General features: G+C 40.8%; 2 protein-coding genes across 2 annotated transcripts; both read left to right on the top strand.

The window, feature by feature from the left end:
- Nucleotides 1–642: 642 nt before the first annotated feature.
- Nucleotides 643–7633, top strand: si:dkeyp-110g5.4 (uncharacterized). Its single transcript, XM_023990972.2, has 4 exons — nt 643–758; nt 2509–3135; nt 3365–3547; nt 3978–7633. The coding sequence occupies exons 2-4, from the start codon at nt 2536–2538 to the stop codon at nt 4605–4607; spliced, it is 1413 nt and encodes a 470-aa protein (XP_023846740.1). The 5' UTR covers nt 643–758; nt 2509–2535; the 3' UTR covers nt 4608–7633.
- Nucleotides 7634–7727: 94 nt separating this feature from the next.
- LOC111966381 (insulin-like growth factor 1) lies at nt 7728–18634 on the top strand. The gene is made up of 4 exons (XM_023990971.3): nt 7728–8849; nt 10419–10563; nt 15046–15233; nt 16281–18634. Exons 1-4 carry the CDS (start codon nt 8613–8615, stop codon nt 16533–16535), a joined length of 825 nt encoding a protein of 274 aa, XP_023846739.1. The 5' UTR covers nt 7728–8612; the 3' UTR covers nt 16536–18634.
- Nucleotides 18635–19141: the final 507 nt, after the last annotated feature.

The raw sequence follows: 19141 nt of genomic DNA, 5'->3' as shown, positions 1-19141 counted from the left end.
GAGAATCTTGTTACACATGGTCTGAGAGTCTTTAGGTGCCTTTTAGCAAACTCCAAGCAAGCTGTCATGTGCTTTTTACTGAGGAGTGGCTTCCACCCACATGCAGGAATTGCGGGCCACAATTGCACCTTCTCTGCTGGCTTCCCTTGTATTTAATGTTATGGACAGCAACAATGTCATACTCTTTTTGACCAGACAGCATCAGATAGATACACCACACATACTGAGACAGAGGGGTGCTGTTTCGCTCGCTTGGATGCTTTCTCCAGTGAGATACATTCAGCCTCTTGCAAATTGAAGAAACATTCTGAAACACAGAGAGACTAAAGCAAACATTTTTTGGGAAGTCTGGCTTCTTCCCTTGGCATCCATGAATACACACCACTGATAATTAATATACTGTAGGCCTACAGTTTGCCATACAATGTGTGACTATTTTTTTGAAGACCTTTAAAAAACGTGACCCGGAAGTGATTCTTTACTGACGCTAGTTTCACACAGGTTTGTTTGTAACGATTTGATTTATACAGTTCGATATACACAATATATAATTCACTGTGCACATTTTTCATAATTGTTCATTTACAAAGTACACAGGACGGGACTGTGAAGGAGTGCAAAAATCTGTGACCCGGAAGTACATTGTTACCCTTGCCTGTGTACATTTTAGGTACCTCTTGTTCGTTTTTTAAAGTTTAGTCAGGCTTCTGCTTAGCTAACCATTTGATTTGTTTTTATCGGGTCCACGCTAAGCTCAGGTAATATGCAAAACAACTATAAACTACTGGCTATTTTATTGTCACCTAGCTAACTACTGTAGTTAGCAGGTGCGTCGCATTATAAATAGTTTGCATAACTAACAGTTAGCTACGTAATGAATCAACTAGCTACAGCTGAGCTGGCTGTAGTGCATCAACTATCAAGTCGTTTTTATTCGTGTACATTTATGCCACGTTCACATGCTAGTCTGAACTAGGAAACTCGGAAATGTCCGACTACTAATTAATGTGAACGCGGCATATATTAATTGACGCGCTTTCTCTAAACATTAACACGCATCGCTTATTGTAAGTTTTTGGAAACATACGGAACGTGTCTTTCATATCAGCGAGAAATCATTTTCAAAAAACAAAAGGTTACATTTACTACACCTTTTTATAGGGTTAGTGTTCACACATGGCCATATCTCCATGTTACATCGCATGTTTACATAAAAAAAAATAGGCAGCCAACCTGTGCTAATTAGTTATCTGACGTGCCCCTGAACCCCTGTGTGTAAACATAACTGGTGAGAAAGTGTAGTTCGTCAGTTGGAGGCACACAGTATGTAGATCTGTGCAAAACTGCTACAGGAAGTGTAGCTCTCAAACTCTAGGCGGCAATCTGCCTTCTCCCTACAGTTTTCAGTCATTAACTTCGCCCACGATTACTGTGTGAACTACAATCCCGACTCTAACGTTTTATAAAAAGTCAATAATCATCGCTGTGATTCGTCTTTCGAAACATATGGCCCTTTCATCAGCAAGAAAGAATCCTTCAAATAAAAAAGTTACTTACTCTAGCAGTTTTACATAGTCGAGGTACAGCTTCATCAATCTAACTGGTGCCCCCTGCATACCTACAGTATATGCATACCCTGCATACATACCTATATATAGCCTCGCTATTGTTATTTTATTGCTGCTCTTTAATTGTTTGTTACTTTTATTTTTCTTTAGGTATTTTTCTTAACGATGTTGTTGGTTAAGGGCTTGTAAGTAAGCATTTCACTGTAAGGTCTACTACACCTGTTGTATTCGGCGCATCTGACAACTTACATTTGATTTCTAGGTGCCTCCATCTGACTAAACTACACTTTCTTTACACTTCCCGAGTTACACTTACATTCAGTTGTTTGAAGCATGCTAGATAGCTAATTAGCACAGGTGGACCCCTTGTCTTCCGTAAACAAGTTCTGGAACATGGAGATATGGCCATGTAGGAACACTAACCCTATCAAGGCGTGTATCAATTTAAACTTTTGTTAAAAAATATATTTCTTGCTGATATGAAAGAAAAGGTCCTTATGCTTCCCGAAACTGTAGTTTTTGTGTCTTTTACATTTGGTTTTGTACACCAACTTCAAACAGCTGAAAATACAATATTTTTTGTTAATGAGAATATATTTCACAGTGGTTTAATAGTACAATTATTGCTTGTTTTGTCACATATACTGAAATTAGGCAGACTTAGAATTTTAGCAACCATGAAATGGAGGAGTGGTTTCTGTATGTTGCACCTTTAATGGTAAAGTCAATCTCAGGAACTAGCCAGAAATATGCATACCATCAAATAGTGGATCATAAAACATAAACAATGGAGCAAATCCCTTGATTACATTTTCACATGGCTACTTGGCTACTATGGGTTATAATATTTGCACCTATTTCAGTCCAAGTTGAGCACTGCCAATAACTGTATGCAATGTTCTACTATATGTGGCATAAGTGTAAACCATCTTTGCTATAGCTTTCAGCCAGCTGTAGACGTGGAAAGATGCAGGGCATAGACATCCTGGAGAACTTTGAGATCTACATCCCCAAAGAGGCAGAGGTGAAAATCACCTCTATTCAGACTCTGCCAACCCCCATCTTGAGAAGGATGGGGGTGCCCCGCTCTCAGGGTGAGAGTGCAAAGAGAGGGTCCTCGCCTTTGGCCATGTGGATCTCTCCAGTGGTCATCCGAGAAAGAGGCTGTTCACCGACCAGCCCCACAGTGGACACTGCCAAGATTAACCTGGCCTCACTGGTGACCACAGAACCCAAGGCAGCTCAGGGTCCCTTCTTGATGCCATTCGTCTCCTCCAGCGGCACGGCCTTCAATGTCCTCAGGAAGTTCTTGCCTTCCAGACAGAACTTCCAGCAGGGTACTGCCACCCAGATTGAACCCATCCCCCATGGCCTGCCCTCTGTCCCCCACCAGGATGCCATCATCATCCACAAGGGGAGGATCTTCCTGTCAATCAAGAAAGCAAAGACTGTCAGAGGAAAGAGGCAGCACAGCCCTGACCTGGATAACTCGTTGTCTTCCGAGGCCCCTCAGACCACACAGCAAAAACTGATCTTCCTCTCACCTGCCAGGAAGAGCCAGAAGAAGGTAAGGCCCTGCCATCTCCTTCTATCCTTACTGTTGCTCCCTCCTGACTGTACCCCATGCTCTTGAGAAATGTCTGTCTATGTATGTTAATATGAGACTTGAAACTGTTTGTGATATCAACATGATCAACTTGCTTGAAACTAGACGTCCTTGTGAGGTGTATATTTTTACAGAAAGCTGAATTCCTGTATTTTGTCCTCTTCCCCACCCCCTTGTCTTACCACCTCAGTCCTGCCCCGCATCTCCAAAGCCATCTCCTAAAAAGCCCCAGGGGAAGTGGTCATTGCTGCAGAGGTTCGGCCTGACCCACCAAGTCCAGGTGAAGTTGTCCAGAATCCCCCAGGGGGACATTGAGCCACAGCAGACTGCCGAACAGGGTCACTCAGTGGAAGAGGATCATAACACAGAGCAAGTGGGTACTATTGTCTCAGCTGTGCCATAGCATGTCAATACCAGATGTGTATGTGATATGAATCTCCTTGGCACTGCATTATTTATTTTGCTGATCAATTAATATCTTATAACTTGGCAGATAAATAATTTGAAAATGGACAACCTATTTCCACCTTGTGGTATGTGTGCTGTAGTTAATAAAGGCTAGGTTGAGATGAATATATGCTGATGATAAACCTCAAAGGTAGTCAGTCACTTATCAGCTATTTAGCTATTTTTGTTGTTGCTTTTTTAGCCTGTTAGTAAAGTTTCCAGGGAGCTGTCCTTTAACACATGTACAATTATACAATTCTCACACCTCTCATAGAGAACAAGAAAACTGGTCTAAGTCAAACATTTTAATCCTGTCTCTACCTATTATTATTAATTAATTTTTTCCCCCACCATAGGATCAAGTCTTACGGAAGTTATTGAACGCCAACAGGTTGTTAAAGGAGACACCTGGCAGATGTCCTGAACAGGAGATGGAGTTGGTGACTCAAGAGGAAGACAAGCCTTTGAATGAGGAGACCCAAGAATCATTATCAAAGACAGCAAATCGGCACCCTTGCTCAAGCGAAGGCTTTCAGGGCAGAGGTGGGATTACCAGTGAGACAGATGATGATGCTCAGGAGGAGGAGGAGCCTGAGGAAGAGGGATGTCACAATTTGGGTAGTGTCAAACAACGACGAGTTGAAGACAAAGGTAAGAGTGGGGCAGAGGGCCAAGCCACCAATGGGGATGAGTCTGAGGTGGAAGATCTCTCTGTTACGGCTGTTGCTTTGAGTGACAGCTCACCTCCACCAGAGGCCCTGAATGCAGACCAAAGCAGTGATACGGTTATGCAAGTTGACTTCACGGGGGACAGTGTTCAGAGTTGGACGGCGGAGTGCCCAATCATACCCGCTCTAGCCCCCACCCCCAAAGAGCACTATGGTTTTGACTTTGAGCATTCGGCCCGTGAGGAGAGGATCAACCGTATCAGGGCCAAACTGAGAGAGAGAGAGGCTGCCCTCAACAACCTACGCTCTCCAAGTTGACTGTCTCCAAAGTGGGAAACCGTTATTTCTAAGGGCCCTCACAGGTGTTGAATGGCATGAATGATTATTCCACACACTTTCATTTAAGCGCTGCTAGAACATCCATTCTGTAACTGGTAAAGTATTATTATTATTTGAATTTTTTTTGGAACCCATAAACTTCTCCACTCCTTATCTTTCAAGACCTGTGATCCATAATCTTATGATGGGCACAAAAAGAATACGTTAGAAATAACTCAAATCTAAATTCTATAATTTTATTAGAAAATTCAGAAGGACTTTTTACTTTTCGTTTGATTATATCTGATGTGAAAACAGCGTTTGTTTGATCAAACTTGCCCAGCTATCGAATTTGAAGATTAGTTATTAGAATTGCAGTTATTCTTTTAGGGCACGATTCAGACTTTTTTTTACACGTTTTGATTTTGCGCACATCTCAGTTGTTGGTGTTCAGAATTGATGGGCTTTGCAGGTGTGGCTCCCTTGCACTCACTGAATAAATATAATTAAAATACTGAAAACCCTCCCACTTGCTGGCCAACAGATTTTCTTGTTGAGGATTCATTTAAATACTGTGTACCTTTTTAAAGCTACAATATGTACATTTTTGACCAGACCAAATTCTCATAGAAATTTGTTTTATAGATCTGTCATTCTCATTGAAAGTAAGTCTAAGAAGCAGTTCTGTGCGCCATTTCTATGCTTCCCGTTCGTAAGTTTAGATTTTGCGTCTTTCGGTTTTGTACACCAGATTCAAACAGCTGAGAGCTGGTTTAGATGGTACAATAATTCTCTACACCAAACATTGCTTGTTTTGTCACAATCTGAAATAAGGCAAACTTCGAATTTTAGCAACCAGAAAATGGCAGAGCAGTTTCTGAATATTGCACCTTTAATTCAAATTTTCTCGACATACTCATTAGAATATATTGAGAGAACGAGATCAGAATAGGGATCAATGAAAGACACAAATACTGCGTTGTCTTGTCTGTGTGCTTAGGGTTGTTGTGCTGTTGGAAGGGGAACCTTTGCCACAGTGTGAGGTCCTGAGCGCTCTTTAGCAGGTTTTCATCAATGTTCTTTCTGTACTTTGCTCTGTTCATCTTTCACTTGATCCTGACTAGTCTCCCAGTTCCTGCCACTGAAAAACATCCCCACATCATGATGCTGCCACCACCATTCTGCACAGTAGGGATGGTGCCAGGTTTCCTCCAGACGTGACGCTTGGCATTCAGACTAAATAGTTCAAGCTTAGTTTCATCAAACCAGAGAATCTTGTTTCTCATGGTTTGAGAGTCTTCAGGTGCTTTTTGGCAAACTCCAAGCGGGCTGTCATGTGCTTTTTTTACTGAGGAGTGGCTTCTGTTTGGCCACTCTACCATAAAGGCCTGATTGGTCGAGAGCTGTATAGATGGCTCTCCTTCTGGAAGGCTCTTCCCATCTCCACAGAGGAACTCTGGAGCTCTGTCAGTGACCATCGGGTTCTTGGTCACCAACCTGAGCAAGGCCCTTCTCCCCCGATTGCTCAGTTTGGCCAGGCGACCAACTCTACGAAGAGTCTTGGTGGTTCCAAACTTCTTCCATTTAAGAATGATGGAGGTCCCCTTCAATGTTGCAGACATTTTTTGATATCCTTCCCCAGATCTGTGCCTTGACACGATCCTGTCTCGGAGCTCTACGGAAAATTCCTTTGACTTCATGGCATGGATTTTGCTCTGAAATGCACTGTCAACGGTGGGACCTTTATAAAGACAGGTGTGTACCTTTCCAAATCCAACTTACCACAGGTGGACTCCAATCAAGTTATAGAAACATCTCAGGGATGATCAATGAGCACAATTTCAAATCTCATAGCAAAGGGTCTGCAAAGTTATAGTTATGTATGTGGGTATTACTAACAGTGGCTAATATTTAATCCAATAACAATTGTCAAAACAAACAACTGAAAAGTCAGGGCATATAATTGAAACATTCTAGAGTGCATAAATCATCTCGGTAGGTTCGGAGTTACTGTCAGTGTGCACAGGTTACCATAGGCTACAGCCTCGGCTTGAATCTCCAAATTTCAGCCCCTCAAATGATGAAGCCATAGGCCTACAATTACAATTCTGAATAACATCACTGCTGTTTATACTTCATTTTGGAAATACCTAACAAGTTGACATGCTTTTCAGTTTGCTGAAATATGACTGGTTTCACATTTTGTCTCCCGTGATCATAAGGTAAAATGTATTTAAGCAATTAAATCATATTTACAGTCCCCTTATCCAAATGGATTACTCATTTACCTAGCTCTTATCAATGTATAAATGACAGTGCATGGAGATTAGTGTTATTTTTATTGGGGGGGGGGGGGAATAATTAGCTTTTCCACTTAGAACTGACAGGTTGCTCGACCATCACAGTTTCCTCTTGAGTCAAGGTGGTGGAATTATGAGGGAATTCAGTCAAGTTCAGAATACAGCGTACCTGTAAGACACACCTCCACCTCACCTTCATTTCTTTGATCTCCACATCAAATGCTTACCTTAGCTGGCACTGGCATTTCCCCTAGCACAAGTTCAAGGTCAGAATACGCATAGAGAGAAGTGCCTAAAAACTGAATAAAGTTCCATTCACGCGTGTGTAACTCGGGTCTGAATTCTCCCTTTAGAAAAACAACATTTTTTTTTTTTTTACATTTTGAACATTGTCACTCACTTGTGTTAAAAGTACAAGTTGTATCCTATTCTCCCCCCAGTTGGAACAGTATTTATACTGCGGGTTTAATATTTTTTGTTTTCAAGATGTTTGTTAGATGATACTACATAAGTTATTACTAGATGCTGAAAATGAGTCCCTCTCAAGTTGTTACATTTATAAGTGGAGGAATCATTCAGGAAGCACAACACCCAGGTCGCCACCTGTGGCAGCAAAGTCTTACTGTGATAGACTAGTCAATGGGAAGTTTGAGTTCTGCCAAATAACTTTTGTTTTGTGTCGTCTCATAACATCGACCTTGTGCAATAAAGCAACCAATGTTTGTACGAAGGCATTTTGTTATTTTTTTGGTTTTGTGTATCACACACGATCTGCATTTCCTCACCAGTAACATCTCTCCTGAACGCCACGTGCTATGTGTTCACTCTTACTCCCAGACAGTGTGCTGTAATGACGAACATACAGTGTTGTCAGTTTACTATTTGGACGCTTGCCCATAAGGGCTATGGGTCGAAAGTCATGACAGCAGTCAATGGGGTCGTAATTTTTTGGGCTGTTGTGTGACGGAGAATATCCCTGGAACTTCTCAGGAACCACATTTATATGTGACAATCCTCTGAGTTGCACAGTTTGACAGTAAAAAGGAAGACCTGGTTCAACTCAAATGATAGCAGTGGTGAACATACAATGTAATGTAAGTCCATCTCTTTCTCTTGTAACACCAAATTTGGCCCTTGAAGCCAGCCGCTTCTATTGGGCTTTTAATCAGCAAATTTAGACTTGGGATACCAGGGTCATGTTCGGTATGGCCCACTGAATCAAACGATTCTGTCTGGCAATGGGAAAATAGAACTTTAGGTAGTACCTCGTTTTCAAAGCATTTTCTCCTACTGAACATGGCCAGATGTGTGGACTCTGGCCAATTAACTAATAGAGTAAAATAAGACACGGGCTGGATTCAATCCATATCGCCAAAGATCTGCATTAAAATGTGAAGGTAATTAACGATGTGGCGTGAATGCAGTCTCCGCGACCATGGGAACATTGCCTTTTTAAAACTGGATAGTGGATCTTCAGCGCTGCAAATTGAATAGAGCCATCCCTTAGTGTCTTATACTTTTCTCTAATCAATCATAGTGTGCAAAGTAAAGGCTTACCTTGGCCTATACAGTGTAACAGTCATTGTAAGTACTGGAGGTCATCCTAGGTTACAGTATTTTACAACCTGCAAAACCTTTTCAATTACCCTGGTCCCAGATTTGATCTGATCTTGTTTGGCATGACAATGAGAGGCAGGAAGTTGGCATGATAGTACTTTTGATTTGTACACAATCCAATAGATTACAGCCTTTCTCTTTCGGCCAGGGAGGATGCCTAGAATGGAGGGAGGGAGCTACTGGTCCTTCCCCCTCTGGTTGTGAGTATAAGACTGCAGCTCCAAGGCCTTACTGCCTCTACGCCTGGACAGACAGACCGACAGACAAGATGCACTCCTCTGAGCCCTCACTACACTGGTCGTCTGCCAGAGGATGCACACTGAAGGTATGTACGGTCACCCAGGAGAACATTGAACTAATTCTGGAACAGTGGTTATTGACATTTATTTGTACTGTGAAGTTTTACCAGGTTTCAGGAGGTTGGATTTGGAGATAGTCTATTGAGCATGCTTTATTCCAGGAATAGATTTATGCTAATCTGTCCGGGAAACCGGCCCAAAGTAGAAGTTGCATCAAGCTATTGGTCCCTAGTGACCCACTTTTCTTTACAGATATTGAGAACAGTTTTTAGTTTACAAACAACAGTGTAATATGCATGCTCTTATGTGGAGTTGTGGCTTTGCAGAAATTGAAATGTGATATTTTCACTGCATAGCATTTAAATATCCACCTACATGGTGGCAAATTTAGGGATGCACAGTTTAGCAAGTTCACATGATGCATCTTTGGCTGTGTGGGATGCAGTGAAATGTTATCTACCCAGTGCTTTTGAGGCTGCAAAGTGTTGTATTTGTCTGAATGTCATGAGCTGGAGGCCCTTCACCTCCAGCTCATGACATTCCTATCAGCAGACTGCACCATAGAAATATAATATATTTATGTTCTGCACTGCAACTCTCATTTGCCCAGTGGGTTCATTCAGTTGTTGTATTGCAATAATATAACCTGCATGGACAATTTTGACATCAGTGCAGCTCAAAATTAGTAGGTGCTTCTTGTCACCCTTAATAATGTACTTTCTATGAGCGTTGTATACACTTCATTATGATGCCATATCTAATCTACATGCATATTTGCTGCTTTTTCTGCAAGGAAGAACTTGGTATTGAAGGAGCAATTATGTCCTCAGTTGTAAAGCATCAGAGGATTGGATACAATGTCTACTTTTGGGTCCTTGAGATGTACATGTGAATGAAGTGTACAGGTGTAATGTAGGCCTCAGTAGAAACGGAGCATTCTCCTTTCTACGGTATCTTTCTAGAGGGGAGGGCAGAGTAGCCTTGCCAGAGTGACAGAAAGAGCGTGGGAGGAGGTGGTTGTATTTTAAGGCTGCTATCATCCATAATTCTATCCTAGCTGAATTATGAATCTTTATTTTGTAACTCGCTGTACTAAAACAAGCATCAAGGTTAATACGGGGTAACCGCTATGTGCTCTTTGCTTGATAAGGATTTTTTGTTGTAATGTTTGTTGCCCTGCGTTGGTTTGTAATAGCTGTTTTGAAAGTGTGCATGGAGACTCTCCCCCCTACTTTATGTTGGGTTGAATGTCTTTGTCTTGAATATTTATGATGAGTTTCCTTGCTTATCAACTAAATAGTAGTCTATAATTACTGACTCCCAAGTGTTAAGCTTTATTACAGTGAAACTTATAAACAGCAAATAAATTATTATTTTTAGGTTTTATGCCAACTTTTGTTTGCCACAATTGTTGTGGAAATGTATGATTTAAGCCTACGCTAAAACATGTTTTATCGTCAACTCAATAGAGCCTAATGTTTTTGTATGTGTTAATGTGCTGGTGTTAATAATATAGTGGCAGCTTGGACAAGACCGTTGTGCTCAGTCAGATGAGTGGTGCTAGATATTGATTATTAAAGTGTATTCTTTCTTAGGTGCTATGTTGGCGGAGCGTTGGTGTGCTGTACTCCATCTTGTGCCTTGCAGCTCTACCAGACCATGCAGAGTCAAGAGCACGCTGTGGATCTGAACTTGTTGCCCACCTAGAGTTTGTGTGCGGAGACCGTGGATTTTACAGAGGTAAGGTTCCCTGTTGTCACCTTTTGTGCTGCTACTTGCCATTTAATGTCCCGCTGTTTAGATAGATGCTCCCTCTTTCTGTCAGAGAAACACCACATGGTCACTGAATCCCACTGCTGACACCAGTGTTACAACTCAATGTTCAATGCTCAGAAGAAAACGTATACTGGGACATTTCTTACAGGCAAATAGCCATTCATTTGAAGGGGGAAAAAGAATCCCATGCTGAGACTTTAGCAGTATGACCAGACATACTATCCATAAGCCCTCTCACCTAATCACCTTTACCCTTATTCCACCAAGGCCACTTTCACAGCCTGATATCATGTTTCTTTCTCATCCAACAAGATGACAGAGTGCTTAGAAGAACATTTCGCCAACATTAGAGCGATAGCTGTAGCTATAACAATAAATAATACAACTGATTATGTGCAATTTTATGTAAAGGGAAGTGTATTAAACAGGGGAAAAAGCATAGAGAACTGCAGTAGGGGAGAGTGGGGTAAGTTGAGCCATGCTGGTTTCTAGGAAACCATACACAAAATGTATCATTTGACCAAATATTTAGGAAGGCGTCATCATTTTATGTAGTCTCTGAAGGAAGAAACCACATGGAAAATGTGGTAAGCAAGTTGGGTCCAAAAAACATATTTTTATCAAGTCAAATTAATTGACTTGCTTGTATCTACACCAAAGTAGATCATTTTAAGATTGTTCTATACATCAAACGGGGTCTCTAAGCTTCAATATGAGGTCCTACACCTAGCAAGAAAGTGTATCCTTCTACTGTATACTGAACAAAAATTTCAAAGAGTTTGCTGAGTTAGTTCATAAGGAAATCAGTCAATTTAAATTCATATGGATTTCACATCACTGGGCAGGGTGCAGCCATGGGTGGGCCTGGGAAGGCATTAGCCCACCACTTGGGAGCCAGGCTCAGCTAGGCCCTGCCAATCAGAATGAGTTTTTCTTTATTGCAGACAGAAATACTCTTCAGCTTTCCCCCACTCCCCTCAGACAATCCCGCAGGTGAAGAAGCTGGATGTGGATGTCCTGGGCTGGCATGGTTACACGTGGTCTGTGGTTGTGAGGCCGGTTGGACGTACTGCCAAATTTTCTAAAACGATGGAGGCTGCTTATAATAGATGATAAATTAACACTTAATTCTCTGGCAACAGCTCTGGTGGATATTCCTGCAGTCAGCATGCCAATTGTATGCTCCCTCAACTTGAGACATCTGTGGCGTTGTGACAACTGCACATTTTAGTGGCCTATTATTGTCCCCATGTGTAATGATCATGCTGTGATATGCCACACCTGTCAGATGGATAGATTTATCTTGAAAAACGATAAAATGCTCACTAACAGGGATGTAAACAAATTTGTGCTCAACATTTTAGAGAAATAAGCTGTTGGTGCGTACGGAAAAGGTCTTATATTTCAGCTCATTTCTTCTATTCATTTTTGTCTCACATGATCTGTTCAGCTTTCCTGTGTCCTGCTCCCAGAGATTAACCGAGTGCTATTCACCAAGCATGGGTTGATTCACTCACATGTGAGGCCCATCCTATTGAAGTTTGAACTAGCCCTGATGTCACTATTTAGACTTTGAGACCAGGGTTGCCAGGTATAGCTAAAATGTCTAGTCCAATGACGTCTGAAAACCCGCACACAAGGCCTGAAAACAAGCCCCCCAAAAAATGTTTGCAGCAATAGTTGCCACATTTATCCAATAAACCCTTTTTCCATAATGTTATAGAGCGAATTAAGGAATGATGTAATTTTTAACGCCATAGGCTAAGAAAAAAATACATTTTCCCATCAAAATAACAATTCTTGCGAGTTTAATGTCGCAAGAAAACATAAATAACCTAATTAAACTCTCCAGATAAATTGACATCCATTGATAGAAAATTAACTTGTTTTGACTGCAATGATTAAGCAATAGGATTTGTAGCACATAACCCTTAGTCATGGTATATTGGCCATATGCCACAAAGAACAGCCCTTAGCTGTGGTATATTGGCCCCTGAGTTGCCTTATTGCTATTATAAACTGGCTACCAATGTAATTAGAACAGTAACAAGTATGTAATTATAAACTGGGTGGTTCGAGCCTTAAATGCTGATTGGCTGACAGCCGTGGTATATCAGACCGTATACCACGGGTATGACAAACATTTATTTTTACTGCTTATAAATACAATTACATACAAAAACATACTTTTTACTGTTCTAATTACGTTGGTAACGAGTACATTTTCTTTATGATTTTGTCAAATATATAAAGTATAGATGGCCAAAAAAAACAACTTACAGTTGAAGTCGGAAGATTACATACACCTTAGCCAAATACATTTAAACTATTTTTCACAATTTCTGACATTTAATCCTAGTAAAAAATTCCCTGTCTTAGGTCAGTTAGGATCACCACTTTATTTTAAGAATGTGAAATGTCAGAATAATAGTTGAGAGAATGATTTATTTATCACATTCCCAGTGGGTCAGAAGTTTACATACACTCAATTAGTATTTAGTAGCATTGCCTTTTAAATTGCTTAACTTGGGTCAAACGTTTCGGGTAGCCTTCCACAAGCTTCCCAAAATAAGTTATAGGAATTTTGGCCCATTCCTCCTGACAGAGCTGGTGTAACTGAGTCAGGTTTGTAGGCCTCCTTGCTCCACACGCATTTTCAGTTCTGCCCACAAATTTTCTATAGGATTGAGGTCAGGGCTTTGTGATGGCCACTGCAATACCTTGACTTTGTTGTCCTTAAGCCATTTTGACACAACTTTGGAAGTATGCTTGGGGTCATTGTCCATTTGGAAGACCCATTTGCGACCAAGCTTTAACTTCCTGACTGATGTCTTGAGATGTTGCTTCAATATATCCACATCATTTTCCTGCCTCATGATGCCATCTTATTTTGTGAAGTGCACTAGTCCCTCCTGCAGCAAAGCACCCCCACAACATGATGTTGCCACCCCCGTGCTTCACGGTTGGGATGGTGTTCTTCGGCTTGCAAGCCTCCCCCTTTTTCCTCCAAACATTGCGATGGTTATTATGGCCAAACAGTTCTATTTTTGTTTCATTTCTCCAAAAAGTACGATCTTTGTCCCCATGTGCAGTTGCAAACCGTTGTCTGGCTTTTTTATGTCGGTTTTGGAGCAGTGGTTTCTTCCTTGCTGAGCGGCCTTTCAGGTTATGTCGATATAGGACTCGTTTTACTGTGGATATAGATACTTTTGTACGTGTTTCACCCAGCATCTTCACAAGGTCCTTTGCTGTTGTTCTGGGATTGATTTGCACTTTTCGCACCAAAGTACGTTCATCTCTAGAAGACAGAACGCATCTCCTTCCTGAGCGGTATGACGGCTGCGTGGTCCCATGATATTTACTTGTGTACTATTGTTTGTACAGATCAACGTGGTACCTTCAGGCGTTTGGAAATTGCTCCCAAGGATGAACTAGACTTGTGGAGGTCTACAATTTTTTTTCTGAGGTCTTGGCTGATTTCTTTTGATTTTCCCATGATGTCAAGCGAAGAGGTGCTGACTTTAAAGGTACGCCTTGAAATACATCCACAGGTACACCTCCAATTGACTCAAATGATGTCAATTAGCTTATCAGAAGTTTCTAAAGCCATGACATAATTTTCTGGAATTTTCTAAGCTGTTTAAATGCACAGTCAACTTAGTGTATGTAAACTTCTGACCCACTGGAATTGTGATACAGTGAATTATACGTTAAATAATCTGTCAAACAATTGTTGGAAAAATTACTTGTCATGCTCAAAGTAGATGTCCTAACCGACTTTCTAAAACTATAGTTTGTTAACAAGAAATTTGTGGAGTGGTTGAAAAACGAGTTTTGATGACTCCAACCCAGGTGTATGTAAACTTCTGACTTCAACTGTAAGTACTTTAAAAAATATTTGTACTGAAGTACTTCATGCTACTGCTAATTGGTCAAAGGAGTTAGTACTTCATATGATCTAGACCATTCATATTGCATGCTACATATTTCAAGTGCACTCAAACATATATTTATCTTTGGGAGCTAATGTTAGTTCCTCTTAACACACTGACAGCAGATCACGATTTCATGGTAGGCTGTTTAAATTTTAGATAGAAGCAGGCCATTGGCTGCCTTCATCACGAGGGGTATATACGGGAGTTCTGATTGGTTCCAAGTTTAGCAGTTCTGATTGGTTCCAAGTTTAGCAGTTTGCACATTTGCCTGAGCAGACAGTTGAAATATACTTTTTCTGGGGAAATTTGCAAGAGTTGAAGGTGCCAAAAAACTTAAAGTAATTATAATAATATTTAATTGTCATGTACAAAACAACAGCTGCTCCCTCGACGTATATTGATCAACTTCCTGATTTTTCAGCTTCAGCCCACCACCTGCTAGATGTGTATGCAACTCTTCAAGACAGTGCAGTGTTTCACGATCTGATCCAAATACTTTCTCTTGTTACAGCACCGAACGGACTTCGGTCCACCCGAGGGAATGGTCCTCGCCTCAGAGGGAATGGGACTCGGATGAGAGGGAAGGGAATTGTGGAGCAGTGTTGCTTAAAGGCCTGCGACCTGCAGCATTTGGAGAGCTACTGCGCAAAGCCAAAGCGGAGCCGACGACACGCTCCCCTCACGCCTCAGCAAGTTATGGTAAGAGACCTCACTTGGGTATCAACCAGTGGCGGATTTAGGTATAGGCGGCATCTTGCCCGGGGCAAAAAAAGTAGTAATGGTGTCATTTGCGCGATCGGTTTTCTATCGCTCATTTGCACATCACGTCAATGATATCATGTCACCGTGTGGGACTGTGGATCAATTAACCTTGTCGGAGTGGGTGCCCTGATTCTAGTTTGTGAGCTAGGCAGGCTACTGCCTGAAAGGTCTCCCACTCAGAAGTACGTGATGGAGAGGGGGGCGGGGTAGGTTGACCTCAGGTCTCCCCACTGGAAGACAGAGGTAGAGGAAGCGGTGGAATCTATCAAATTGCACACGTCTTACTTTGTACAGTACTAATGCAATTAGTAAAATCAGTCACACTACGAAATGCTACCAAATAAACCACAATTCATTCATAATACTGTGAATATATAGTTTCACAGACATATTGTTGACTTTTTTGTTGTTGTGCGAAATCGTTATAAAAGAAAAATATAAAACCAGTCTGCACACCACCAAGGTGAATTGGTTTAGTCTTGACTCTTGGTTGACAGTGTTTGGGGGATGGGTAATGTAATGATGCTCCAGTGCCAAATCATCACAAATTTGTTTCTATTTGTCTTTGTTACTACTTTTTGATATTTATGAGTCTTATTTTTGTATAGATTTTTATTTGTGGTGTTCCAAATGTCTGAATAAAAAGGAGTTAGTGCAGAATGGTGCTCTTCTTTTTGGCAGGGTTTGCTGAAGGGGGGGGGGGTTCGCCCAGGGTGCCATACAAGCTAGAACCGCCAATGGTATCATTCCCTTAGAAATGTTAAAAGTCAACCTCATTCTAAAGCTCTTACTTGGAAAGCCTTGGAATTGGTGTTTGAAAAGTTGAACACATCCAACCATCCGTCTAGCACATCCATAAAGTTGAACACATGCACACACATACTAGAGGGGACAGCACATCCACAGGGTGTGGCTACTATTTGAAACCAGTAGCTCCCTCAATCTTGAATGTTAAACAACCTGTATTTACTTTGTCATTTCTAGGAGGAGCAATTTCAGACTGTTTTTCGGAGGAGAATAATGAACCACTGGAAACTTGAGTCAAGTCATCATGAAGAGAGGCAGACCCACAGTGTGCATCATCAAAATACTGTGCATTATGGACACCGGAGACCTCAAAGGGTTAGTGCTGAGGGGAACACAGCAAAAACACCAGACAAGGATTCCCTCAGACTCAAGAAATCCCTTCAAAGCAGCAGCAACAACAACACGGCCATTGTGATCTTTGACCTTTTTTGAGTCCAGCATTTCAAGAAACTAAGATGAACAGTCTGAACTGGGCACAAAATATCTCTCAGATCTTTTTATTCTTGGCTGTGAGACTGACAAGTCAATCCAGTACACCCAATGCACTTTAAAACACTAGGCAGAGGAACTGAGAAAAATGATCTAGTTCTGCTTTGTCATGTTATAAATTAAACATTGATATTTTGGATATATAATAAATTATGCGTAAGTTGCAGGACTTGTCCTGGGATTGTTCTGTACCCCTGATATTCTTTAGCAGCATGCCAAATAGTGTACATTTGTTTCAATTCTTCTTGCATTCTAACAATAGCACAATTATGTGAATGCATTATAAGTAAAGGGGAAGAAGTTATCAAAAATAATTTACATTCCAGAAGTAGAAGGTATTTACAATAAAGTTGTGGTATCATACCTAGAATAATTCAACCCAATCGGTAATTACAGTATATAGTTCCTTATGAAAGAAGCAAGTAATTCACAGGTTATTGTAATGACAATTTTACCATGTAAGCCAAATAGCCCCATAACATCAAAGATCCACCACCATATTTGACAGTAGGTATAGGGTTATTTTATGCTCATTGATTCTCATACATGTCAAACCCACCACTGGTGTGTGTGGCCAAATAGCTCTATTTTCACATCATACAACAAATGTAAACGCCTGGAGCATGCTAAACGGCACTTGGATTGGAACCAGTGCTTTGGTCAGATGACATGAAAATAGTGGTGGGTTTATCGTCGAAATGAGAACGCATGAGCAGAAATTTGCCCCATACCTACTGTCAAATATGTTGGTGGATCTTTGATGTTTTGGGGCTATTTTGCTTCCACTGGTCCTGGGGCTCAACGGTATCATGAACTTTACCCAGGACATTTTTGCCAAAAACTTGGTTGCCTGTGCCAGGAGGCTGAAACTTGGCTGCAAATGGATCTTCCAGCAAGACCATGACCCCGAGCACACATCAAAATCCACAGAGAAATGGTTAATTGGCTGCAAAATCAACATTTTACAATGGCCATCTCATTCTCTGGACTTGAAACCAGTTGAAAATGTGTGGTTTGGATTGAAGAGGGTAGTCTATAAGCACAGATGAATATCAAGGATCTGGAAGGATTTTGTATGGAGAAATGGTCCAAGATCCCTCCCAATGTGTTCTCCAATCTCAAACATTTTAGATAAGGCTCAATGTCGTTATCCTCGCAAGGTGCGGTATTGAAAACGGGTGTCAATTTTTACCCCTAACTTTGAGAAAAATAAGTATTACTTGTTAAACAAAGTCTTTCTCTGAACAATTGTATTATAAAATTATGTAAATGTACAATATACAGTAGCTCAGTATTTAAATTATTTATTTTATACAATCATTTTTGCTCATCTTTTAAGGGTGTCAATCATTTCAGACCCCACTATATATCATAAATTAAAGCACCACCATTATATTTCATATTCATATGACTTATTTTGTATTGATAACCTCACTTTATACTAGTATCACCACAAGCACTGCAAATAGCAGCACTGGGTTCCAATTTAAACAGCATCAGTACACTTGATTTGCATTTTACCTGTATTTTGTCTCACCATGTCTTTCTTTGAATATGAATCGTATGTGCCTTATGTACAGGCCCCTTTGTGACTTGATGACTTACTATAATTATTTACTGTTGCCATGCCTCAGGCCAGAGCTAATGTTTATGAATGGAGACAATCTTTTTTTAAACTATTTATTACAATGTATCTGCTTTAAAGCCAAAGTGTTTATTGGATGAATGAAGAGAACCATTATGCTGCTATGTATTTGAATGCTTGTTTTTTTTGTTACTTATTTTACACCCCTTTTTCGCCCCAATTCCGTGGTATCCAATTGGTAGTCAGTCTTGTCTCATCGCTGCAACTCCCGTACGGACTCGGGAGAGGTGAAGGTCGAGAGCCGTGCGTCCTCCGAAACAACCCGTCCAAGTCCCATTTGAGTGCTTGACGTATACAAAAAGTGTAGATTGCAATTTGTTCAACGCTTCTTGTTTTGTACATTGACTACGTTGTAAGTGTTCATAATATTTGATATAATACAATGTATGCCACCATATTTTTGTATTTGTGTCTTGTCATTTAAATCCTATTTGGTATAATTTGCCATAGGCTAGTACAATTCACAAGTTGCCACAATAACTACATTCATTATTAATCTTTCCATTACCTTCCTCCTGTCTGAAGGCTGCGCAGGGCAGCAAACTGTAATTTGCTACAGTCAAGAGCCCGACCCCCAGTAGAACTCCATTGTACCATAAACAACTCCAAATGATACTTTGAGTCAATTAGAATATAATCTCTGCAAGAAGCATCAATAATGGTGTCGAGTGGAATGTAGAGTAAATGTACAAAACAGGTTTCTAAGGATCACAAGCCACCACACAGACAAGGTTTAAATGTTTATAGTCTCAGAAGTACACAAAAAAAAAAAAAATCTCAGAAGTACACAATCACAAACCAAAATCAAAGGTCTGTGCTGCTGGAGGAGTGTCCAGGATGGCCACAGCCAACTCCCGTCGGTTGCTCGTCTGCCGTTGGTTAGTTTCACTGTTGGTAGTTTGGC

This window comes from Salvelinus sp. IW2-2015, linkage group LG7 (genome assembly GCF_002910315.2).
Source record: "Salvelinus sp. IW2-2015 linkage group LG7, ASM291031v2, whole genome shotgun sequence".
In the NCBI taxonomy this organism is placed as follows: Eukaryota; Metazoa; Chordata; class Actinopteri; order Salmoniformes; family Salmonidae; genus Salvelinus; species Salvelinus sp. IW2-2015.
This window is presented reverse-complemented; position numbering and strand designations above follow the sequence as displayed.

What these genes read in the sequence shown, in the direction of transcription:
- LOC111966381 (XM_023990971.3), top strand. Translation starts at nt 8,613, where the DNA reads ATGATAGTACTTTTGATTTGTACACAATCCAATAGATTACAGCCTTTC. An exon ending in CCAGAGGATGCACACTGAAG is followed by an intron (nt 8,850 to 10,418) that starts GTATGTACGGTC and finishes ATTCTTTCTTAG; the next exon opens with GTGCTATGTTGGCGGAGCGT. An exon ending in AGACCGTGGATTTTACAGAG is followed by an intron (nt 10,564 to 15,045) that starts GTAAGGTTCCCT and finishes CTCTTGTTACAG; the next exon opens with CACCGAACGGACTTCGGTCC.
- si:dkeyp-110g5.4 (XM_023990972.2), top strand. Translation starts at nt 2,536, where the DNA reads ATGCAGGGCATAGACATCCTGGAGAACTTTGAGATCTACATCCCCAAA. An exon ending in CCAGGAAGAGCCAGAAGAAG is followed by an intron (nt 3,136 to 3,364) that starts GTAAGGCCCTGC and finishes TTACCACCTCAG; the next exon opens with TCCTGCCCCGCATCTCCAAA. An exon ending in AGGATCATAACACAGAGCAA is followed by an intron (nt 3,548 to 3,977) that starts GTGGGTACTATT and finishes CCCCCACCATAG; the next exon opens with GATCAAGTCTTACGGAAGTT.